We start from the raw sequence: 25,000 nt of genomic DNA, 5'->3' as shown, positions 1-25,000 counted from the left end.
TATAAAAATTCAGTGTTAAAAAAATTCAGTGAATAAAAATTCAGTGAAAAAAAATTCAGTGTATAAAAATTAAGTGTATAAACATTTAGTGTTAAAAAATTTCAGTGCATAAAAATTCAGTGTATAAACATTCAGTCTTGAAAAAAATTCAGTGCTGAAAAATTAGCTAATTCTGGTAAATTAAGATTGAAGCGTTTGAACCTGTCTCAGAACCAGCCAATTAGGTGTCAAGTTTGAAGTCACGTGACAAGGTTCGTACCGAAGACACAAATTAACCCCCACAAGTTAAATTATTGCAACTGATGGCAATCAGACGCTCTCAGTAAGAAAGGTTAGTTCTATTAATACCACTGTGACCTCTATTACGGTATATAAATATGCCGGGTGAAATTTTCCATGCGGGCTGAATGCTGGTTAATTTTCAAATAGTCCCGTGGACCGGATCTCACCCTGTGCAACTTGTTGGTACATGTAGTTTTGGTGAAAGAAACTTTAAACTAAGTGTGCCTGGATTAGTCTTGGCAAGGACAACATGTGTGGTCACTTGCAAGTGAAGCTATTAATAGTTTTTATGTATGAAGGCATGGTTCTAATCTTTGCACTCACTCCATATTCCTTTTCGTACCATGAGCCTTTCTATTGCAAGTAATTACATGGATAAACGCAGTTGCCATCAACCTTAATATACACGTTGTTAAAACTGCTGATCAAGCAACTGTACGCACAAAGCTTGTAGGAATCATTCTTATAATACCTCAAGCAGCTGTTTTGTGTCGTCTGCTAAAATTGGTATTGCAGTTGTCATTCAGGCTTTACTCCTCTGCTCTACTTGTGAAAAAAGTGCCATAAATCAGCGGCCTTTTATTTTGAAATAATTCCACACCTTTAACTATAAATTAAAGTACAAAACCCAAAATCAGTGAAGTTGGCACGTTGTGTAAATGGTAAATAAAAACAGAATACAATGATTTGCAAATCCTTTTCAACTTATATTCAATTGAATAGACTGCAAAGACAAGATACTTAACATTTGAACTGGTAAACTTTGTTATTTTTTTGCAAATATTAGCTCATTTGGAATTTGATGACTGCAACATGTTTCAAAAAAGCTGGCACAAGTGGCAAAAAGGACTGAGAAAGTTGAGGAATGCTCATCAAACACTTATTTGGAACATCTCACAGGTGAACAGGCTAATTGGGAACAGGTGGGTGCCATGATTGGGTATAAGAGCAGCTTCCATGAAATGCTCAGTCATTCACAAACAAGGATGGGGCGAGGGTCACCACTTTGTCAACAAATGCATGAGCAAATTGTCCAACAGTTTAAGAACAACATTTCTCAACCAGCTATTGCAAGGAATTTTGCAATTTCACCATCTACGGTCCGTATTATCAAAAGGTTCAGAGAATCTGGAGAAATCACTGCACATAAGCGGCAATGCCCGTGACCTTTGATCCCTCAGGCAGTACTGCATCAAAAAGCGACATCAGTGTGTAAAAGATATCGCCACATGGGCTCAGGAACACTTCAGAAAACTAATGTCAGTTCATTGCTACATCTGTAAGTGCAAGTTAAAACTATACTATGCAAAGCGAAAGCCATTTATCAACAACATCCAGAAACGCCGCCGGCTTTGCTGGGTCCCAGCTCATCTAAGATGGACTGATGCAAAGTGGAAAAGTGTTCTGTGGTCTGACGAGTCCACATTTCAAATTGTATTTGGAAACTGTGGACGTCGTGTCCTCCCGAACAAAGAGGAAAATAACCATCCGGACTGTTATAGGCGCAAAGTTCAAAGCCAACATCTGTGATGGTATGGGGGTGTATTAGTGCCCAAGACATGGGTAACTTACACATCTGTGAAGGCGCCATTAATGCTGAAAGGTATATACAGGTTTTGGAGCAACATATGTTGCCATCCAAGCAACGTTATCATGGACGCCCCTACTTATTTCAGCAAGACAATGCCAAGCTACGTGTTACAACAGCGTGGCTTCTGTAGTCCAGACCTGTCTTCCATTGAAAATGTGTGGCACATTATAGAATAGAATAGAATAGAATAGAAAGTACTTTATTGATCCCTGGGGGAAATTCAGCACCAGTTCGCTCACAATAGACAATAATAATAATAAATAATATAATATATATATAATGTATTATATATATAATATATAATATATGAATAATATAAATATATTCTACATATATTCTACATTTAAGTGCAGTCAAGGAACATATGCATTATACAGTCTGATGGCTGTCGGTATGAAGGACCTCCTGTGTCGTTCCGTGTTGAAGCCTAAAATACCACAACGGAGACCCCGGACTGTTGAACAACTTAAGCTGTACATCAAGCAAGAAAGGGAAAGAATTCCACATGAAAAGCTTCAAAAGTGTGTCTCCTCAGTTCCCAAATGTTTACTGAGTGTTGTTAAAAGTAAAGGCCATGTAACACAGTGGTGAAAATGCCCCTGTGACAACTTTTTGCAATGTCTTGCTTCCAATAAAATCTAAGTTAATGATTATTTGCACAAAAAAAAAAAGAAGTTCCTCAGTTCGAACATTAAATATCTTGTCTTTGCAGTCTATTCAATTGAATATAAGTTGAAAAGGATTTGCAAATCATTGTATTCTGTTTTTATTTACCATTTACACAACATGACAACTTAACTGGTTTTGGGTTTTGTAGTTAAAGATCTCAGGCACTTGTTTGGTCCGTCAGCCTCCAGTTGAAAAGTCCTTCTCTAAAGACATTTTTGTGGATATTTTAAATTGAATTCTAAATTGATTGCCAACTTTAGAGGTTCTACTAGACCTACACCATTATTTGGATAGTTTTCTTTGTGTCCAGTTTTTTAAAATTTGATAAGACCTTCTACTTAACTGTATGTTCCAGTACCACGCAGAGACCATCAAGAACGTTCGCGAGGCAACAGAAAGCTTTGTATCAGGCTCAGTTGCCTACAGGCCAGTGGCCATCGCCTTGGACACCAAGGGACCGGAGATTAGGACCGGGCTCATCAAGGGCGTAAGTTGTAAACAATCACTAAGATGCCAGCTGGGTTTTGTTCAGAAGACGAAGATCCTGTTCTTGTCCCACAGAGCGGCACTGCCGAGGTGGAGCTGAAGAAAGGTGAAACCATCAAGCTGACCCTGGATGACAGTTGCATGGAGAAGTGCGATGAGAAGACTCTGTGGCTCGACTACAAAAACATCACCAAGGTCGTTCAGAAGGGAAGTCACATCTACATTGATGACGGTCTGATTTCTCTGAAGGTCAAAGAAATCGGTAAGGAGGAAGACCATCTTGTCCGCATAATGGTTTAGGTTTTACTGTACTTAAATCTGCCCACTAAAGGTAGCGACCACCTGGTGTGCGAGATTGAGAACGGCGGCATGTTGGGCAGCAAGAAAGGCGTCAACCTGCCCGGCGCTGCCGTCGACCTGCCCGCCCTGTCTCCGAAGGACCTTCAGGACCTGCAGTTTGGTGTGGAGCAGGGCGTGGACATGGTGTTTGCCTCCTTCATCCGTAAGGCTGCGGATGTCCACGCTGTCAGGAAGGCTCTGGGCGAGAAGGGGAAAGACATCAAAATCATCAGCAAGCTGGAGAACCACGAGGGCGTGCGCAGGTATGGAGATGTTGACCCACCTCTGTGGTGTAGTGGTTCACAGGGCTGACTTTTTTGAAGTTTATAGCAGACCTGGGCAAATTAAGGCCCGTGGCCCACATGCGGCCCGTTAAGCTTTTCAATCTGGCCCGCCGGACATTTCCAAATAATTTTTGTAGATCTTTAAGATGGAAAGTGTAGCTGCCATTATGATGTGCAGTGATGTTTTCTAATGACCGTAAGTCTTCAACTATACAAAGTATTTCAATGGTTGGAATATGTGCTTTTGCATGATGTACTAGTTACTATGGTAATCTAATTAGTTACTATGGTAATCTAAGTCACAGCAGCTCAGACGAGGCACCAAGCAATGTGGTTGTGGAGCGTTTCCACAGAGTGTTTCCAGAGCCTGAAATGCGGGTGTCAGGGACAGACGTGGAAGGTTCTAAAGTTCTAAAGCTTAGTGATATATCAGATTTAGGTGGGGTTTTTTTCCGCAGTGTTTGTTGCATTTTTGTTGCGTTTCGCTTGATTGTAAAATATGTGGATGGAGAGGGGGTGCATACTTGCCAACCTTGAGACCTCCGATTTCGGGAGGTGGGGGGTGGGGGCGTGGTTAAGAGGGGAGGAGTATATTGACAGCTAGAATTCACCAAGTCAAGTATTTCATACATATATATATATATACACACATATATATATATATATATATATGTATGTACACACATATATATATATATATATATATATATATATATATATATACATATACATTATATATATATATATATATATGTACACATATATATATATATATATATATATATATATATGTACACATACATATATATATATAATATATATATATATATATATATATATGTATGTGTATATATATCTACATCAATATGCAAACAAAATTGTGTTTAGATAATTGATACTTCAAACTTGCATAAATAAATCTTAAGAAATATAACATAACTTGGCTTCTGAGAGCTTCAAAATGTAATGAATAAAATGCTAAAGTTGTTGATAAACAAGCAATTATTTTAATACTTAAATATGGTCATTTTAAATGAATTATTATGATAATTTAAAATTAATTATTTCAAATATGTTTATTTTAATGTATAATTCTAATGCCTGGAGTCAGAAAAAATAAAAATAAAAATACAATAAATCTTGATGTTTTTAGCAAAATATTGTTACGGTAGCGAGGCATTGTGATGCCGGAGGTCGTCTTTTCAAGATGCAGAGGGATGTCAGGAAGCGGCTTGCAGGTGAGAATAAATGATTTATTCTGATTGCAGAACAAAATGCTGCCCGGTGCACCACGGCACGGAAAACAAGAGGGTAGCAAAGATGCTAATATCAAAAATGTAAACTATGAGCGAAACTAGGAGCGTAACTTGTTGCGTAGGAGCAAACAACACCAACAGACCGAATGAGGCCAGCGCGTAAACTAAATAGCCCTCTGATTAGTGCCCGGGCAACAGGTGCGCGTCCGGGACACTAACCAGAGGCAGGTGACTATAATCTGCCGTCATGGCAACAGAAACAAACTCAAGAGGTGCTGAAAACACAAGTGACTTGAAAACAAAAACAAAAATATGATCCGGGCAGCGGATCATAACAGTACCCCCCCCTTAAGGGACAGATTCCAGATGTCCCCTGGCAAAACTAAAACCCCCCCGACTATGACAAAGTTCAAGAGTCAAGGGAGGGTGGAGGGAGGATTTGGCGGAGGGTCGCCAGGCCACGTGTCCCCGAATCCACCGGGGACGAGTCAGGTGGCGGCGGCGAATGGAACGCTGCTGCCGGAGGCGAGGCGGGCGACCACGGAAAGGCCACATTCGTGGCTGCCGAGAAGGTGGGCGTGAGTGGCGCCAGAAGTTCAGCAGCCGGAGAGTTCTGCGACTACGTCTCGGGTGTCGCTGCTGTTTGCGCCACTGGCGTCCATACACAAACCTCCAAGAGCGCCGCTTGCGCAGCCAGACCACTCGAGGTCGCTGAGACGACGATGAGGGCGAGAGAGCAGACGTCGCCGTGGAAGCAGGAGGAGTCGTCGTCGCCGTGGAAGCAGGAGGAGTCGTCGTCGCCGTGGAAGCAGGAGGAGTCGTCGTCGCCGTGGAAACAGGAGGAGTCGTCGTCGCCGTGGAAACAGGAGGAGTCGTCGTCGCCGTGGAAGCAGGAGGAGTCGTCGCCGTGGAAGCAGGAAGCGTCGTCGCCGTGGAAGCAGGAAGCGTCGTCGCCGTGGAAGCAGGAAGCGTCGTCGCCGTGGAAGCAGGAAGCGTCGTCGCCGTGGAAACAGGAAGCGTCGTCGCCATGGAAACAGGAAGCGTCGTCGCTGTCGGCGTGGGCGGAGCAGGCGGCTCGTCTGTCGGCGTGGGCGGAGCCAGAGGCGGAGCAGGCGGCTCGTCTGTCGGCGTGGGCGGAGCCAGAGGCGGAGCAGGCGGCTCGTCTGCCGGCTCGTCTGCCGGCGTGGGCGGAGCCAGAGGCGGAGCAGGCGGCTCGTCTGCCGGCGTGAGCGGAGCAGGCGTCCGGGCTGTCGACGTGGGCGGAGCAGGCGGCTCGTCTGCCGGCGTGGGCGGAGCAGGTGCTGGTGTGGGAACCAGACTTGGAGCAGGTGCTGGTGTGGGAACCAGACTTGGAGCAGGTGCTGGTGTGGGAACCAGACTTGGAGCAGGTGCTGGTGTGGGAACCAGACTTGGAGCAGGTGCGGGAACCAGACTTGGAGCAGGTGCTGGGCGTGACTTTGGCGGAGGTGGCCTGGCCGGGGGTTGCGGCTTAGCACGCCAAAGGACTGGTGGTGGCGGCCGGGCAGGAGGTTGCGGCTTAGCATGCCGAAAAACCGGTGGTGGCGGCCGGGCAGGGGGTTGCGGCTTAGCATGCCGGAGGACTGGTGGCGGAGGCCGGCATGGAGGTTTGGGCTTGGCTGGGCGCAGCTGTGGCCGCCCACTAGCAAAGCACCCAGTACTAGCCCCCCCCTCAAGAAGCAGATCCCAGACGCGTCTTGTGCAGTCTGGAACAGTCTTTAGGGGTGGGAGGGAGGAGGTGAGGAGGGGGGTAGGCTCCTCCCCTTTTGATTGTCCAAATTCTCTATTCTGCTCTTCAATAGCATGCGGAGTGTCCCTTGCCGCTTGGGATTGTTCCTCAAGTCTTAGTTCAATCAGTACCTTCCGGTACCACTCATCCACCCAAGCAGGACTATACTTCTCAAGGGGTGTCTCAGAAGATGACTGGGCTGGAACAGGAAGTGGAGAAGGCAGAGCAGCACGTGGCACAGCAGACAGAGGAGTGGGTGGAGCTTGAGCCTTAGAGGGTGGGGCCAAAGTAATAGGGGGCTGAGCTTGAAAGTCAGAAGGTGAGTGGGACTGACTAGACCTAGAATTAACAAAAATGTCCTGATAGTGTTTAATTGTCAAATTAAAGTCATTAGGAAGTGGCTGACAGTAAGAATTAACAGAATGCAAAAAAATGTCTTTTTCTATGACGTCATCAAAAGTGGACGGGGGCGTGTCCTCGGGGGGCGACAACGGAATGACGTCATAGCTGCAATCCCAGTGATTGACAGGCCAGTCGGAGGAATCTTTGAAAATATGGTCATTATAATTACCAACTATTTGAGGAGAATCCTGGGCTGCTTGTAGCTGGCTGTGCTCCGGAGGGAAAAGTTGTGGGATAGGTGCGTCTTTGCCGCGAGCCGAAGTCTTCTTGGCTGACTTCCGCTTTCGCTGACGCGTTCGGGCTGGCTGTGAGCGGACATCCCCGGGCCAGATGGAGTCGATATGGACCAACGAACCGTCAGGCCCCCACAAAAGGTCTTCGCGCTCCAAAGGGGAATACTGGAGAGTCTCTCTCTCCATCGCCTTTAAGACCAGCCACGTCCCGTAGCCGGAATCCTCCACGCCCTCTTCGAAAAGACTGTCTGCTGTTGGTTTTCTGTTACGCCTTCGAGGCATTGTGATGCCGGAGGTCGTCTTTTCAAGATGCAGAGGGATGTCAGGAAGCAGCTTGCAGGTGAGAATAAATGATTTATTCTGATTGCAGAACAAAATGCTGCCCGGTGCACCACGGCACGGAAAACAAGAGGGTAGCAAAGATGCTAATATCAAAAATGTAAACTATGAGCGAAACTAGGAGCGTAACTTGTTGCGTAGGAGCAAACAACACCAACAGACCGAATGAGGCCAGCGCGTAAACTAAATAGCCCTCTGATTAGTGCCCGGGCAACAGGTGCGCGTCCGGGACACTAACCAGAGGCAGGTGACTATAATCTGCCGTCATGGCAACAGAAACAAACTCAAGAGGTGCTGAAAACACAAGTGACTTGAAAACAAAAACAAAAATATGATCCGGGCAGCGGATCATAACAAATATAGTACAAATTTATTTAATTTTTAGCTGTTGTGTGCTGCTGCATGCCGGGACAAAAGGTGGAATGTGAAAACAAGGTCAATGTTACAGTGTCATACAGTGCATCCGGAAACTATTCACAGCGCTTTACTTTTGCCATATTTTGTTATTCCGAAATGGAATAAAAAACAAAACAATTCTGAAAATTCTACACAAAAATAATGACAATGAGAAAAAAACATTTACTTAGAATATTTTGCGAATGTATTAATGGATTTAATGGCACATTCATCTAAACTTTCAGACATTCCTATACCAACATGTGGAACTGTGAACCTTTTTTAATCGATCCAGATACACCTCAGGAATAATCGTTTTTAATATACAGATAAACAACATAATAGCAACATTAAATTGGACAACAAACTGTCAATTGTTTATTTCATCAGAAAAAGCTTGTATGCAAACTACAACAATATTAAATGTTTTTTTGGAACAATTCAACAATCCCTTTAGAGTGAGTGCTCTCTCAGAAACATGGACTGATGATGAGGAAGAACCTAAGCTATAAAGTGGTAAAAAAACCCACATCTAGTTTGCTATTGATAATATCTTGGAATGCATAACCATTGAAATATGTGATGAAAAACGCAAAAACGTATTCATCAGCTGTATATATAGAACACCTACTGTAAGTCAAGTATTAAAAGGTCCAATCATCACTAAAATTAGTCAAAAAGTAATTTTCTTATATGGTGACTTCAATGTTAACCCTTTGAACCCTGACGAGCAAAAGACCGTTGATGACTTCACAGATACTTGACAATGTTAAGCATGAGTTTTTATCCAAAATTCCCACGGCCATGCAGATTCACAAGACACTGTTCCATGCTAATTGATAATATATTTACCAATGGTTTTGATAATAACTCTACAAGTGGTCTGCCAATAACCCACATTAGTGATCCTCTACCAGTTTTCACAATTTATGACAAAAACGACAGGAAGACGAACAAGGATGACAAAAGGACATTTGGAAGACTATGCGCAGGGAAAAGTATGAACGCTTTTAAAAATGATCTGAGAGAACAACATCGGGACAATATGCACAGTGAAAATGAGGTAGACAAAGCACATGGTCATTTTTTAATACTCTCATGATGTTTTAGGACAAACATTGTCCATGGAAACAACTTAGTAAGAAGCAAAAGAATATCAATCAACTATGGACCAGGGGACTCAAAAATGCTTGTAATAAGTATACGAACAACCTAACGGGCATCTTACGAACACGTAAGAGAGAATTTACAGTCATTATTAGACAGAAACAAAACAACATGAGAGCAACTTGATACATCCTAATTAGCATTATGTCTTCTCATATAATTGTCTGTTTGGAGATTTGTATTTAAGGTTAAGAATCTTTGTCATCTCCCGAGAAAATACTAGGAATGACTCTGGTTGTCTTTCAGCGGTTTTAATGGCAGTTTAACGCAGTTTTCTGGCGTCCTCTAGTGGGTAAAAGGCCCAATTACATCCAAACAATATGTTCTTGTTTTTTAATCGGCAATAATAAGAATAATTTGGTAAAAGCATAGTAATAAACCAGGATTACGGTCTGTTCAAAAATAGCAGCTATAATGGGAGTCAACGGGGCCAAAAGAGTTCTTAAGAGAAAGTGTGTATACTTTATATGTATATCCTATTCTAACAATGTAAATGTAATGCAGTTTTATTTTGAAAAAAAAAAAAAAAAACCTTCGAAAAAAGTCCCTGGTGAAATTTCAGACTGCTAACCTTCAAACTAAACAATCACATTAGGAACACATGTAATGCCCGTTTTGGGCCCTTGGGATGTACACGGGTTAAGGCAGGGGTCGGCAACCCAAAATGTTGAAAGAGCCATATTGGACCACAAATACAAAAGAGTAATCGGTCTGGAGCCGCAAAAAATTAAAAGACTTAAGTGTTATAATGAAGGCAACACTTGACGTAAGGGTCCATATTAGCTATATTAGCCTACTATCAAAATGACTATGCGTCGCAGGCTGACGCAAATCTTTGTTGACAGAAATGTTGAAATGTAATATTTATTCTACACATTTTTACAGGGTGAGATAACTCCTGGAAATGACTGTCTAAGAATGGCCAAAGGTATAGATGTGTGTGTCCAAGTTAAAGGAAACGACAGGCTGTCTTCTTCTAATGGATTTATTACAATCTTTGCAAGATGGGTAACGTTTGCTGTGGTCTGGAACAACATGGCACACAAACAACTATCAGAAATGCAGCCAATATTACATAGAGATAATGTGTCATGAGACATGCAAAAGTAAATTAAATACACAGAGGACGTAAGTAAAGTAAATTAAATTAACTCAAATATACCTACAAACGAGGCATAACGATGCAATATGTACATACAGCTAGCCTAAATAGCATGTTAGCATCGATTAGCTTGCAGTCATGCACTGATCAAATATGCCTGATTAGCACTCCAACAAGTCAATAACATCAACAAAGTGCACCTTTGTGCATTCACGCACAGCATAAAACTTTTGGTGGACAAAATGAGACAAAGAAGGAGTGGCACAAAACACGTCTTTCTGTGGCAGCGTCGGAGAAAGTTGTACATGTCAACAAACGGTTGAGTCACAGTCCACACAACGGTGAGTTCAAGGGCTGCTGAAATTAGTAGGACCAAATAGTCTCATCAGTGAAGCATAAACACAAACATATGAAATAGTGGGCTTTCTAACAATTAGGAAGGTTTGTGTCTGTGGAAGTCGCTTCCTAGCAGCTCCCCTGTAGACACGGCACAAGGCCGTAAGACTCTTGAACGCATCATAATCAAATTATACCCTCAACTCCCCCCAAAATGGATTAACTCGCTGGAATAAAAAAGACAATATAACATACATCCATAAACGTGGACGCATGTGAAAAAGTGCAATATATTTATCTGTACAGTAATCTATTTATTTATTTATATATAATTATATATATTTATTGATTTTATATATATATTTATATATTATTTATATATATTTATTTATTTATATATGCACCTTATTGCTTTTTTTATCCTGCACTACCATGAGCTTATGTAACGAAATTTCGTTCTTATCTGTGCTGTAAAGTTCAAATTTGAATGACAATAAAAGGGAAGTCTAGTCTAAAAGAGCCAAGCGTGCAGGTTTAACAAAGTTTTAATGTTTTTAACAAGATTTTCCCAAATGTTTTTCGGCATGTCGTGACGTTGCCGTCACTCCCCATCCTCTCTCTCGCTCTGCTCCCGGCCGCTTACTGTTAAAGACAACAGATGATTAGATTAACACGTACCACCTGTGAAATCTAATCACCTGCCAGCTGTGTCTCGCCTTCAACACATGCCCTGCCCTTGCCCGCTGGTGCTCGTCCTCAGTGCCATGGACAGCGGCGGTGACTTTTCCTCCTACAGGCAGCGCTGACTATACCTTCCCTCCACAGTGTCGTGTTTGTCCTCCTACAGAAACCATATCACAACAAAAAACATATTTTTTATCCCATTTCCATACATTTTTGAAAAAAGCTCCATGGAGCCACCAGGGCGCCGCTAAAGAGCCGCATGAGGCTCTAGAGCCGCAGGTTTCTGACTGCTTAAAGGGGAACATTATCACCAGACCTATGTAAGCGTCAATATATACCTTGATGTTGCAGAAAAAAGACCATATATTTTTTTAACCGATTTCCGAGATCTAAATGAGTGAATTTTGGCGAATTAAACGCCTTTCTAATATTCGCTCTCGGAGCGATGACGTCACAACGTGGCGTCACATCGGGAAGCAATCCGCCATTTTCTCAAACACCGAGTCAAATCAGCTCTGTTATTTCATTGGTATGTTTTCATCTACAAAACCATTCTGGGTATCACTCCATCTTATCTGTCTTGTCTTTTAACAAAGAAACAAGGAAGTCACAATCTTCGTTCAATGAATGTTCTGCAATTTGTCGTCCCCAAAGTAAGAACTGAACTGGGCAAGAAAGCATTTAGGTTTTCAGCACCGAAGGCTTGGAATAACCTACAATCGAACATTAAACTTCAAACCCTAGTTACGTTGAATGAGTTTAAAGCTTCTGTGAAAGGATTGCAGTCTACCTTGTCTGTATGCACATGTGAGCAAGTTTTAATGTTGTAAATGTGATGTTTTATGTATTTGTTTACTGTTTTTAATGTAACCTTGCTGCTGCCCTCTTGGCCAGGTCTCCCTTGTAAAAGAGATCTTTGATCTCAATGGGATTTTACCTGGTTAAATAAAGGCTAATAAATAAATAAATAAATAAATAATTTTCCGTTTTTTCGACTGTTTTCCATACCTTGGAGACATCATGCCTCGTCGGTGTGTTGTCGGAGGGTGTAACAACACGAACAGGGACGGATTCAAGTTGCACCAGTGGCCCAAAGATGCGAAAGTGGCAAGAAATTGGACGTTTGTTCCGCACACTTTACCGACGAAAGCTATGCTACGACAGAGATGGCAAGAATGTGTGGATATCCTGCGACAGTCAAAGCAGATGCATTTCCAACGATAAAGTCAAAGAAATCTGCCGCCAGACCCCCATTGAATCTGCCGGAGTGTGTGAGCAATTCAGGGACAAAGGACCTCGGTAGCACGGCAAGCAATGGCGGCAGTTTGTTCCCGCAGACGAGCGAGCTAAACCCCCTATCGACCCTAGCTTCCCTGGCCTGCTGATATCAACTCCAAAACTGGACAGATCAGCTTTCAGGAAAAGAGCGCGGATGAGGGTATGTCTACAGAATATATTAATTGATGAAAATTGGGCTGTCTGCACTCTCAAAGTGCATGTTGTTGCCAAATGTATTTCATATGCTGTAAACCTAGTTCATAGTTGTTAGTTTCCTTTAATGCCAAACAAACACATACCAATCGTTGGTTAGAAGGCGATCGCCGAATTCATCCTCGCTTTCTCTCGTGTCGCTGGCTGTCGTGTCGTTTTCGTCGGTTTCGCTTGCATACGGTTCAAACCGATATGGCTCAATAGCTTCAGTTTCTTCTTCAATTTCGTTTTCGCTACCTGCCTCCACACTACAACCATCCGTTTCAATACATGCGTAATCTGTTGAATCGCTTAAGCCGCTGAAATCCGAGTCTGAATCCGAGCTAATGTCGCTATAGCTTGCTGTTCTTTCCGCCATGTTTGTTTGTGTTGGCTTCACTGTGTGACGTCACAGGAAAATGGACGGGTGTTTATAACGATGGTTAAAATCAGGCACTTTGAAGCTTTTTTTAGGGATATTGCGTGATGGGTAAAATTTTGAAAAAAACTTCGAAAAATATAATAAGCCACTGGGAACTGATTTTTAATGGTTTTAGCCATTCTGAAATTGTGATAATGTTCCCCTTTAAGCTATTTCTTTAGAAAATAGATATTTATGAAAGTTATCGATTTTTTTTTGTTAAAGATTCGATGAGATCCTAGAGGCCAGCGATGGCATCATGGTCGCCCGTGGAGATCTGGGTATTGAGATTCCAACAGAGAAGGTCTTCATCGCCCAGAAGATGATGACTGGCAGGTGCAACAGGATCGGCAAGCCTATCGTCTGTGCCACACAGGTGCGTAGGGAAGTCTCGCCCTTCTCCTTCCTTTGTCCGTCTGAGCGGCTCATGCGTGCTCCGCCCTCAGATGCTGGAGAGCATGACCAAGAAGCCTCGTCCTACACGCGCAGAGGCCAGCGACGTCGCCAACGCCGTGCTGGACGGCAACGACTGCATCATGCTGAGCGGGGAGACGGCCAAGGGAGACTACCCCCTGGAGGCCGTGCGCACACAGCATCAGGTGAGGGCTCGCAGGAAGTGTGAATATTGGGAGAAAGATCTTAAGAGTAAACACTTTGCAATGACACTTTAGGAAAAGTTAATAAAGCTCAGTCTTGAGGACCAGTTTCTCAGATAGGTTGGGGCATTTATAAAATGGGGCTGAGGCTTTTAGGGGTACTTTTTAATTAGCAGTGTCGCAGTATTTATTTTTTTTTTTAAATGTATTTATTTATTTTAATTTTTGGGGGGGGAAAGGGAAAAAGTGTCTGTTTTCTCAGTACCTGTAATATGATTTCCCTATCAAATGAATATATAAATATTATTAAAAAAGGAAAGGAAAAGTACCACAAAAAGAACCATCTTTCATCTAAAGGTCCCAAAGAACCCTAAATTGTCCCAAAGTACCCCCAAAACTGACTGTAGCTGCCATTATGATGTGCAGTGATGTTTTCTAATGACCGTAAGTCTTGAACTATACAAAGTATTTCAATGGGTGGAATCTGCGCTTTTGCATGATATACTAGTTTAGTTTAGTTTCTTATTTCTTCGGTCAGTGGTCAACAAAATAAACAAACAGTTTCACATAAACAAACAGTTGTACATTCATAAATTGAAAAGGGTTCAGGCTGAAGTTGAACACTTATTGCGCCTAACTCTATAAACAATGTCAAATACAAGATGAGCTTCCTAAAAATATGAAATTTCCTTTGCACAACTTATTATAAATACACCTTGTACACAACATAAACACTGTTCAATTATAAACACAATAAAGACATGTGAAATATCCTTGTACACGTGTTAGTTAAACCTTTGTACCAATTATATACTATATACAAACAATTATACTTCCATTATTATTTATATCCCACATTAAGTTTGTAATTAACATTGATCATAGTATTAACTACTGTGTTGATTCAAGAGTGATATATGTTTCCAAGACATTGGTCTTAAAGTGTTTTTTAAATGTGTGAATGGAACTGGAACATTTTAAGGTTACTATGGTCATGTAATTAGTTACTATGGTCATCTAATTAGTTACTATGGTCATCTAAGTCACAGCAGCTCAGACGAGGCACCAAGCAGTGTGGGTGGGGAGCGTTTCCACAGAGTGTTTCCAGAGCCTGAAATGTGGGTGTCAGGGACAGACGCGGAAGGAGATTTTTACAACAAAGTTCTAAAGCTTAGTGATATATCAGATATATCTGATTGTAGGTGGGGTTTTTTACCCTTCACGTTCATATTTCGCTGTGTTTGTTGCATTTTTGTTGCGTTTCGCTTCATTGTAAAATATGTGGATGAAGAGGGGGTGTGACCTTCATATGTTGTCAATATTCAGTGTTTTATCGTTCATAGCTAATATTGTAAATCCCACATTCTTTATTTTCATGTACATTCTGGGTGTCTCATTCAGTAAAAAAAAAGGAAAAATGCCATTCTTTTTTTTTAAGGCGGTCTGTTATAACGTTTTAGCATTCAATCAGACATTATTGTGAGGTTTTGTATTAGTGTTCCTAAAATCAGATATACCGGCCCACAGACACATTTTTTTTCTCTAGATTTGGCCCCCCCAGTTAAAATAATTGCCCAGGCCTGTTCTAACCCTACTGGTAGAGAGGCATTGTTGTTTTAAGCCGAACACAACATTTTTAAAACAAAATCAAAAGACATAATTTTTTCTAATTATATCAATATCAATTACAAACGTAAATCAAATTTTTTTCATCATATTTTGTTCATCATATTTCTCAGATCACAATTATATCTAATTTGGCAGCATACTGATGTGTGTGAGTGACAGGAAGAAACATATACTTTTACGAGGCCCATGAAAGCCTAGAAATAATATGCGTCACTAAAGGCTTTTCTTGCTTATTCATTCTTTCCATTTTGACAGAAAACATTGACATGTACTTCACACGATTGCATATCTTTTAAACTCTGCTATTATCCGATAATGCCGCAATTATCATACATTGCAAACATTTTTTGTTGAAACAAAAATAAACTGTTACATATCTGCTCAACTTAGGATTTCAAACGAAGAAATCCATGTATAATAGACTGTATTTATATTATTCACATGTGAATGATGCTGTATAATTGACTGTATTTATATTATTAACATGTGAATAATGCTGTATAATACACTATTTATATTTTTCACATGTGAATAATGCTGTATAGTAGACTATATTTATATTATTCACATGTGAATAATGCTGTATAATAGACTGTATTTATATTGTTAACATGTGAATAATGCTGTATAATAGACTATTTATATTATTCACACGTGAATAATGCTGTATAATAGATTGTATTTATATTATTCACATGTGAATAATGCTGTATAATAGACTGTATTTATATTTTTCACATGTGAATAATGCTGTATAGTAGACTGTATTTATATTATTCACATGTGAATAATGCTGTATAATAGACTGTATTTATATTATTCACATGTGAATAATGCTGTATAATAGACTGTATTTATATTGTTCACATGTGAATAATGCTGTATAATAGACTATTTATATTATTCACACGTGAATAATGCTGTATAATAGATTGTATTTATATTATTCACATGTGAATAATGCTGTATAATAGATCGTATTTATATTATTCACATGTAAAAAATAACTAAGTGTTTATTGTTTATTGTGAGCAAACTGTAGTGCTGAATTTCCCCCAGGGATCAATAAAGTACTTTCTATTCTATCAAAATGTACACTGTAAAAATAACAGATTTTATGAGAAAATCTAGCGGTTCGGTCGCCAGAATTTTACTGTAAAAAAACTTTGCAGTCTACACTGTAAAACAATAACTGTAGATTTTACAGTACAGCACTTTTTATTCTCAAAACTGGTACCGTTTTTCCATTTACAGTAATATATGGTGGGAAAACACTGTACATTTTACTATAAAATTCTGCCAGTTTTTTTTAACATAAAATCTAGATATTATTTTACAGTGTAATTAGGAGTAATTACGTAACATCATGAGGCTAACCCTTCTACATTTATATTCCTAAATAGTCCCTGCTGCAAGTGGGACTGCAACGTGGCTCTCAGTGAAAACCAATTCTCTTATATACTCTTTCATTCTGGACTACTTGAGTGTTTGATTATCACATCACTCTAAATGTATAGACGATAAAGTTCACAGGGATCCTAGTGGGCCAGGCCAATCTTTCCTTATCCCTAAACTAAAACTGGGGAAATGCGTAGAGTGTTCTGGGCTTCAGTACAGTGTTGATCTCCTGAAGACATGATTTTATTTCACAATTCCTTGAGAGAGAAAAAACGCCTGTTTAGGTGTGTGTATAGCAGTATGTGTGCTGTATATAGTACATAGCCTTTAGAGGTTAATCTAGACCAGGGGTCGGCAACCCGCGGCTCTAGAGCCGCATGCGGCTCTTTAGCCCCGCCCTAGTGGCTCTGTGGAGCTTTTTCAAAAATGTATGAAAAATGGAAAAAGATGAGAGGAAAAAAATATATTTTTTTGTTTTAATATGGTTTCTGTAGGAGGACAAACATGACACAAACCTCCCTAATTGTTATAAAGCACACTGTTTATATTAAACATGCTTCACTGACTCAAGTATTTGGCGAGCGCCGTTTTGTCCTACTAATTTTGGCGGTCCTTGAACTCACCCTAGTTTGTTTACATGTATAACTTTCGAGGACGTGTTTTATGCCACTTCTTTTTCTGTCTCATTTTGTCCACCAAACTTTTAACGTTGTGCATGAATGCAAAAAGTTGAGTTTTGTTGATGTTATTGACTTGTGTGGAGTGCTAATCAGACATATTTGGTCACTGCAAGACTGCAAGCTAATCGATGCTAACATGCTATTTAGGCTAGCTATATGTACATATTGCATCATTATGCCTAATTTGTAGCTATATTTGAGGTCATTTAGTTTCCTTTAAGTCATCTCAATTCAATGTATATCTCATGACACACTATCTGTATGTAATATGGCTTTTAATTTGTTGCGGCTCCAGACAGATTTGTTTTTGTATTTTTGGTCCAATATGGCTCTTTCAACATTTTGGGTTGCCGACCCCTGATCTAGACCATGAAAATAAAACAACCTTCCTTTCAGATTGTTTTCTAGGTGAAAAAAATACTGTTTTAGTCCTCTGCGATAAAGATGCTGCTTTACTAACGTGCTCTGTGTATGTATGTGTGTGTGTATGATAACACCACTAACATGTATTGTGAGTTGCTTTGTACTTCCTGTGTGTGCTCATGTTGTTCAGCAAGCATGTGTGTGAGGATCTGCAGTGCACATCAACACAGCTGTGGGACATCTTGTGCTTTTTGTTCCAGTCTGCTTCCAGGTATGAAGACCGTAACTTTGTTTCGTCCATTGAAAGTACAAATACATGCAACAACGTTGTGTTAGAGCACTTTGACCTCAAAGCTTCTTCTTCTTTTTGTTAAGATCGCCCGTGAAGCCGAGGCCGCCATGTTCCACAGGCAGACCTTTGAGGAGCTGCGCCGCATCTCGCACCTGACCCGCGACCCCACGGAGTCCGTCGCCATCGGTGCAGTGGAGGCGTCCTTCAAGTGCTGTGCCAGCGCGCTGATTGTGCTGACCAGGAGTGGCAGGTTAGAATTTCTTTGCTTCGTGACACCAAACCGGCCCCGGACGGTAATCATTTAAAAGCCTGGGAGACAAACATTTTTGCAGTAAATTCCTAAAAACACGGCAGTGCTCTCCTGACGTGTAGAGCAGTGTTTTTCAACCACTGTGTGCCGTGGTACACAGTCTGGTGTGCCGTGGGAGATTATCTAGTTTCACCTACTTGGGTTAAAAATATTTTTTGCAAACCAGTAATTATAGTCTGCAAATGATGTGTTGTTGTTGAGTATCAGTGCTGTCTAGAGCTCGGCAGAGTAACCGTGTAATACTCTTCCATATCAGTAGGTGGCAGCAGGTAGCTAATTGCTTTGTCCATGTCGAAAACAGCGGGAGGTAAAAAAGGTGTCTAATGCTTAAACCAAAAATAAACAAAAGGTGAGTGCCCCCAAGAAAAGGCATTGAAGCTTAGGGAAGGCTATGCAGAACGAAACTAAAACTGAACTGGCTACAAAGTAAACAAAAACAGAATGCTGGACGACAGCAAAGACTTACTGTGGAGCAAAGACGATGTACATCTGAACATGACATGACAATCAACAATGTTTCTACAAAGAAGTATAAAAACAACTGAAATATTCTTGATTGCTAAAACAAAGTACCGGTAGATGCTGAAATATTGCTCAAAGGAAGACATGAAACTGCTACAGGAAAATACCAAAAAAAGAGAAAAAGCCACCAATATAGGAGGGCAAGACAAGAACTAAAACACTACACACAGGAAAACAGCAAACAACTCCAAATAAGTCACGGCGTGATGTGACAGGTGGTGACAGTACACCTACTTTGAGACAAGAGTTATAGTGATGCATGCTTGGTTATGCTTTAAAGTCATATCCAACAATTGCGACGACGACTCCCTACTGTCAACTGAGTTTCGTTTTTTAATGATTTCTGCTGGTGGATTTTTCAACGCAAAAAATGTGCCTTGGCTCAAAAAAGGTTGAAAAACACTGATGTAGAGGAACTTGGACCAGTGGAAACACATTGTCAGATCCTTGCGTTGTCATTTTAACTTGCTAGCAAACATCCCAGCAGGCACAAAACATTGATACAATGTTGATCATACGTTTTTTTTAAAACTGACTTTGAAACAACGTTGCAAAATAGTTGTATTTGTAAATTGAGACAACTTTGATGTCTAACGTTGGATCCATGTTGTTGGTTGGGAAATGAGCAAAATTCAATAGTCAAATCAACATCAAAACCTGATATTAAATCAACGTTGTCAAAAAGCATGTTGTTTCAACGTTGTATTTGTGTTGTAAAATATTGGTTGGAAAATTACCAAAATTCAATGGTCAAATCAGCGTCACAACATGACATTGATTAAACGTTGTCAAAAGGCATGTTGTTTCAACGTTGTATTTGTGTTGTAGATTAGTGGTTATGGAAATGACCACAATTCAATGGTCAAATCAACGTTTGAACCCAACATTGATTAAACATCATCAAAAAGCATGTTGTTTCAACGTTGTATTTGTGTTGTAGAATATTGGTTAGGAAAATGACCAAAATTCAATGGTCAAATCAACGTCAGAACGCAACATTGAATAAACGCTGTCAAAAAGCATGTTGTTTTAACGTTTTATTTGTGTTGTAAAATATTGGTTGGAAAATGACCATTGAATTTTGGTAAATTTAACGTCAGAACCCAACATTGATTAAACGTCGTCAAAAAGCATGTTGTTTCAACGTTGTATTTGTCTTCTAGAATAGTGGTTGGGAAATGACCAAAATTCAATGGTCAAATCAACGTTGCAACCTGATATTGATTAAATGTTGTCAAAAAGCATGTTGTTTCAACGTTGTATTTGTGTTGTAGAATATTGGTTGGAAAATGACCAAATTTCAATGGTCAAATCAACATCACAACCTGACATTGAATAAAGGTTGTCCAAAGGCATGTTGTTTCAACGTTGTATTTGTGTTGAAGAATAGTGGTTAGGAAAATGACGAAAATTCTATGGTCAAATCAACGTCAGAAACCAACAATGATTAAACCTCGTCAAAAAGCATGTTGTTTCAACGTTGTATTTGTGTTGTAGAATATTGGTTTAGAAAATTACCAAAATTCAATGGTCAAATCAACGTCAAAACCCAACATTGATTAAACGTCGTCAAAAAGCATGTTTCAATGTTGTATTTGTGTTGTAGAATAGTGGTTAGGAAAATTACCAAAATTCAACAGTTAAGTCAACGTCAGAACCCAACATTGATTAAACATCGTCAAAAAGCATGTTGTTTCAATGTTGTATTTGTGTTGTAGAAAAGTGGTTCGGAAAATTATCAAAATTCAACTGTCAAATCAACGTCAGAACCCAACATTGATTAAACGTCGTCAAAAAGCATGTTTCAATGTTGTATTTGTGTTGTAGAATAGTGGTTAGGAAATTTACCAAAATTCAACGGTCAAGTCAACGTCAGAACCCAACATTGATTAAACATCGTCAAAAAGCATGTTGTTTCACTGTTGTATTTGTGTTGTAGAATAGTGGTTAGGAAATTTACCAAAATTCAACGGTCAAGTCAACGTCAGAACCCAACATTGATTAAACATTGTCAAAAAGCATGTTTTTTCAATGTTGTATTTGTGTTGTAGAAAAGTGGTTAGGAAAATTACCAAAATTCAACTGTCAAATCAACGTCAGAACCCAACATTGATTAAACGTCGTCAAAAAGCATGTTGTTTCAATGTTGTATTTGTGTTGTAGAAAAGTGGTTAGGAAAATGACCAAAATTCAACGGTCAAGTCAACGTCAGAACCCAACATTGATTAAACATTGTCAAAAAGCATGTTGTTTCAATGGTGTATTTGTGTTGTAGAATAGTGGTTAGGAAATTTACCAAAATTCAACGGTTAAGTCAACGTCAAAACCCAACATTGATTAAACATCGTCAAAAAGTATGTTGTTTCAATGTTGTATTTGTGTTGTAGAAAAGTGGTTGGGAAAATTACCAAAATTCAACTGTCAAATCAACGTCAGAACCCAACATTGATTAAACGTCGTCAAAAAGCATGTTTCAATGTTGTATTTGTGTTGTAGAATAGTGGTTAGGACAATTACCAAAATTCAACGGTCAAATCAACGTCAGAACCCAACATTGATTAAACATCGTCAAAAAGTATGTTGTTTCAATGTTGTATTTGTGTTGTAGAAAAGTGGTTGGGAAAATTACCAAAATTCAACTGTCAAATCAACGTCAGAACCCAACATTGATTAAACGTCGTCAAAAAGCATGTTTCAATGTTGTATTTGTGTTGTAGAATAGTGGTTAGGACAATTACCAAAATTCAACGGTCAAATCAACGTCAGAACCCAACATTGATTAAACGTCGTCAAAAAGCATGTTGTTTCAATGTTGTATTTGTGTTGTAGAAAAGTGGTTAGGAAAATTACCAAAATTCAACGGTCAAATCAACATCAGAACCCAACATTGATTAAACGTCATCAAAAAGCATGTTTCAATGTTGTATTTGTGTTGTAGAATAGTGGTTAGGAAAATTACCAAAATTCAACGGTCAAGTCAACGTCAGAACCCAACATTGATTAAACGTCGTCAAAAAGCATGTTGTTTCACTGTTGTATTTGTGTTGTAGAATAGTGGTTAGGAAAATGACCAAAATTCAACGGTCAAATCAACGTCAGAACCTAACATTGATTAAACGTCGTCAAAAAGCATGTTTCAATGTTGTATTTGTATTGTAGAATAGTGGTTAGGAAAATTACCAAAATTCAACGGTTAAGTCAACGTCAGAACCCAACATTGATTAAACGTCGTCAAAAAGCATGTTGTTTCACTGTTGTATTTGTGTTGTAGAAAAGTGGTTAGGAAAATGACCAAAATTCAACTGTCAAATCAACGTCAGAACTCAACATTGATTAAACGTCGTCAAAAAGCATGTTGTTTCAATGTTGTATTTGTGTTGTAGAATAGTGGTTAGGAAAATTACCAAAATTCAACTGTCAAATCAACGTCAGAATCCAACATTGATTAAACGTCGTCAAAAAGCATGTTTCAATGTTGTATTTGTGTTGTAGAATAGTGGTTAGGAAAATTACCAAAATTCAACTGTCAAATCAACGTCAGAACCCAACATTGATTAAACGTCGTCAAAAAGCATGTTTCAATGTTGTATTTGTGTTGTAGAATAGTGGTTAGGAAAATTACCAAAATTCAACGGTTAAGTCAACAAGTCAACGCACACAAATCACATGTCTACTGCAGTGGACGCTGGTTCATCGGAAGGGTGAAGGGTGAAGTCCTGGAAAAATGACCCGAAAACAATTGAGTTGAATATGCCTGCAGTAGTGTTGCCAATTCCTGTGATTTCCAAATTTCCAGGATCAAAGTAGCTTGAAGTAACATTTTAAATGGAATTCATTGACAATGACATTGGATCAATGTGCAGGGGTTAGGGTTAGGGTTGGGGTTGGGGTTAGGGTTAGGATTTAGGGCTAGAGAAACCAAAGAAAAAGTAGGGTTAGGGTTTGGATTTAGGGCTAAAAGTAGGAGGGTTGGTTAGGTTTGGAGCTAAGGGTTAGGGTTGGGGTTAGGGTTAGAGTTAGGGGTTATGTGCAGCACAAGATTCAAGATTCAAGATGCTTTATTGTTGTCCATTCTTTAACATGTACAAGACACATAAGAACTGAAATTTCATTTTCGGCACAGTCCCACTAAGAGCAGACATAAGTTACAAGGTGACAAGACGGGACCGCCAATGGATCAACCACTTACGGCGCTCCTTAAACAAGGTGTGAAAAAGGTGGCATTGGGAAAGGGGGAAGAGTAAAAAAGGCTGGACCCTCTAGAGGGGTCCAGACTGAGTCCGAGGAAAAAAAAACTCACATAGCATGGCACACATAAACATGATACATGTAATCACAACAACTCGCAACAGTTTGCTTCATAAAAAAAATAATATTTTATCAAGCATTTTATTTCCTGGAGACGCAAATGGCCCAGATTGGCTGCAATGACCAAGTCTACTAATTCTCCCCAGCAAAGCCTTCTTGGCTCCAGTGAAGTGAGCCACTTCTGACCTTTTGGGAGGTGAACCCCTGACATTTTACGTGATAATTTTAACTCCCTCTTCATTGCCCTTATGAAGGAGTTCATCCTCAAAAAACACATGTGACAAAGGCAGCTGCACTTTCAGGAGAAAGTGACTTAGACTTAGACTTCCTTTTTATTGTCATTCAAATTTGGACTTTGCAGTACAGATAAGAACAAAATTTCCTTGCATTAGCTTGTGGTAGTGCAGGATAAAAGAGCATTAAGGTGCAGATATAAATAAATAGATTACTGTACAGATAAATATATTGCACTTTTGCATATGCATCCATGTTTATGGATGTATGTTGTATTGTCTTTATATAATCCAGCCAGTTAATCCATTTTTGGGGGGAATTGAGTGGCACTTTCCATCATGTTCAGCAGATTGCATTGCAAAATTATTACCCACCTCTTCTTCACTCATGCAAGATCCACCCAGGAATGAGACCTAATGAATCTCTTCCCATTCATATTGTTTTTTTTCTGACAGCCCTAATATTTACATTCCAATCAACTGTTGGACCACAACTTTGCCTTTCAAAGTAAGTTAATTGAATTGATAGCATGTTGCTAAATGTTTTCTTATGTTTGTTTGCAGGTCTGCTCACATGCTGTCCAGGTACAGACCACGTGCACCCATCATTGCCGTCACCCGCTGTGGTCAGACGGCCCGCCAGGCTCACCTGTACCGCGGTATCTACCCTGTGCTCTACACCAAACCTGCCAATGATGTCTGGGCTGAGGATGTGGATCTGCGGGTCAACTTTGCCTTGGAAGTCGGTGAGTAGAAGATCTTGAGAGAAGACCCTTGTGCCATTTCTCCTATTACTCACACTTTCTCTTACAGTCCAATAACAAGAATGATTGCTTAGTTTGAGTTGCGGAAACTTACCATAGGACGTTCGGCTGGGGAATTTTGGAAATATTCTATACTGCTCAAAAAGGTTCATTATGTCATATACTTTTTCCAATTTTCTTGTAATCAGACCATATATTGGGTATATTAGATGACATTTTTTCCTAAAAATTCCATCTGATATACCAAAAATATGGTCAGATTATCAGACCATATTATATAGTAGATGGAATTTTTTTTCTTTTCGGTATATCAGATGAAATTTTTGGGGAAAAATGTCATCTAATCAGACCATATATTCAATATATTAGATGACATTTTTTCCTAAATTTCATCTAATCAGACCATATATTCGGTATATTAATGAAAATGTTTCCTAAAAATTCCATCTGATATATAATATGGTCTGATCCATCTGATTAGATGGATTTTTTTCCAAAAAATTCTATCTAATATACCGAAAATATGGTCTGAATAGGTGGAATTTTCCCCAAAAAATTCTATCTAATATACCGAAAATATGGTCTGATTAGATGGAATTTTTCCTAAAAATTTAATTTTTTTCCAAAAAATGTCATGTAATATACCAGAAATATGGTCTGATTAGATGGAATTTTTAGGGGGGAAAAATTCCATTTAATAT

The 25,000-nt window shown here is 39.7% G+C and overlaps 1 protein-coding gene across 2 annotated transcripts in view; it reads left to right on the top strand.

Moving 5' to 3' along the window:
• Nucleotides 1-25,000, top strand: part of pkmb (pyruvate kinase M1/2b) — a 34,386-nt gene that overhangs the window by 6,798 nt on the left and 2,588 nt on the right. For both annotated transcript variants that reach the window (XM_061970322.1, XM_061970324.1), the window contains exons 4-10: nucleotides 2,898-3,029; nucleotides 3,104-3,290; nucleotides 3,360-3,630; nucleotides 13,430-13,580; nucleotides 13,651-13,803; nucleotides 18,246-18,412; nucleotides 24,100-24,281. In XM_061970322.1, coding sequence (XP_061826306.1) covers nucleotides 2,898-3,029; nucleotides 3,104-3,290; nucleotides 3,360-3,630; nucleotides 13,430-13,580; nucleotides 13,651-13,803; nucleotides 18,246-18,412; nucleotides 24,100-24,281 — 1,243 coding nt within the window. The remainder of the gene's footprint in view (nucleotides 1-2,897; nucleotides 3,030-3,103; nucleotides 3,291-3,359; nucleotides 3,631-13,429; nucleotides 13,581-13,650; nucleotides 13,804-18,245; nucleotides 18,413-24,099; nucleotides 24,282-25,000) is intronic.

Source organism: Nerophis lumbriciformis, linkage group LG10, assembly GCF_033978685.3.
Source record: "Nerophis lumbriciformis linkage group LG10, RoL_Nlum_v2.1, whole genome shotgun sequence".
Classification (NCBI taxonomy): Eukaryota; Metazoa; Chordata; class Actinopteri; order Syngnathiformes; family Syngnathidae; genus Nerophis; species Nerophis lumbriciformis.
Note: the sequence above shows the minus strand (reverse complement) of the source record. Positions and strands in the feature narration are given on the sequence as shown.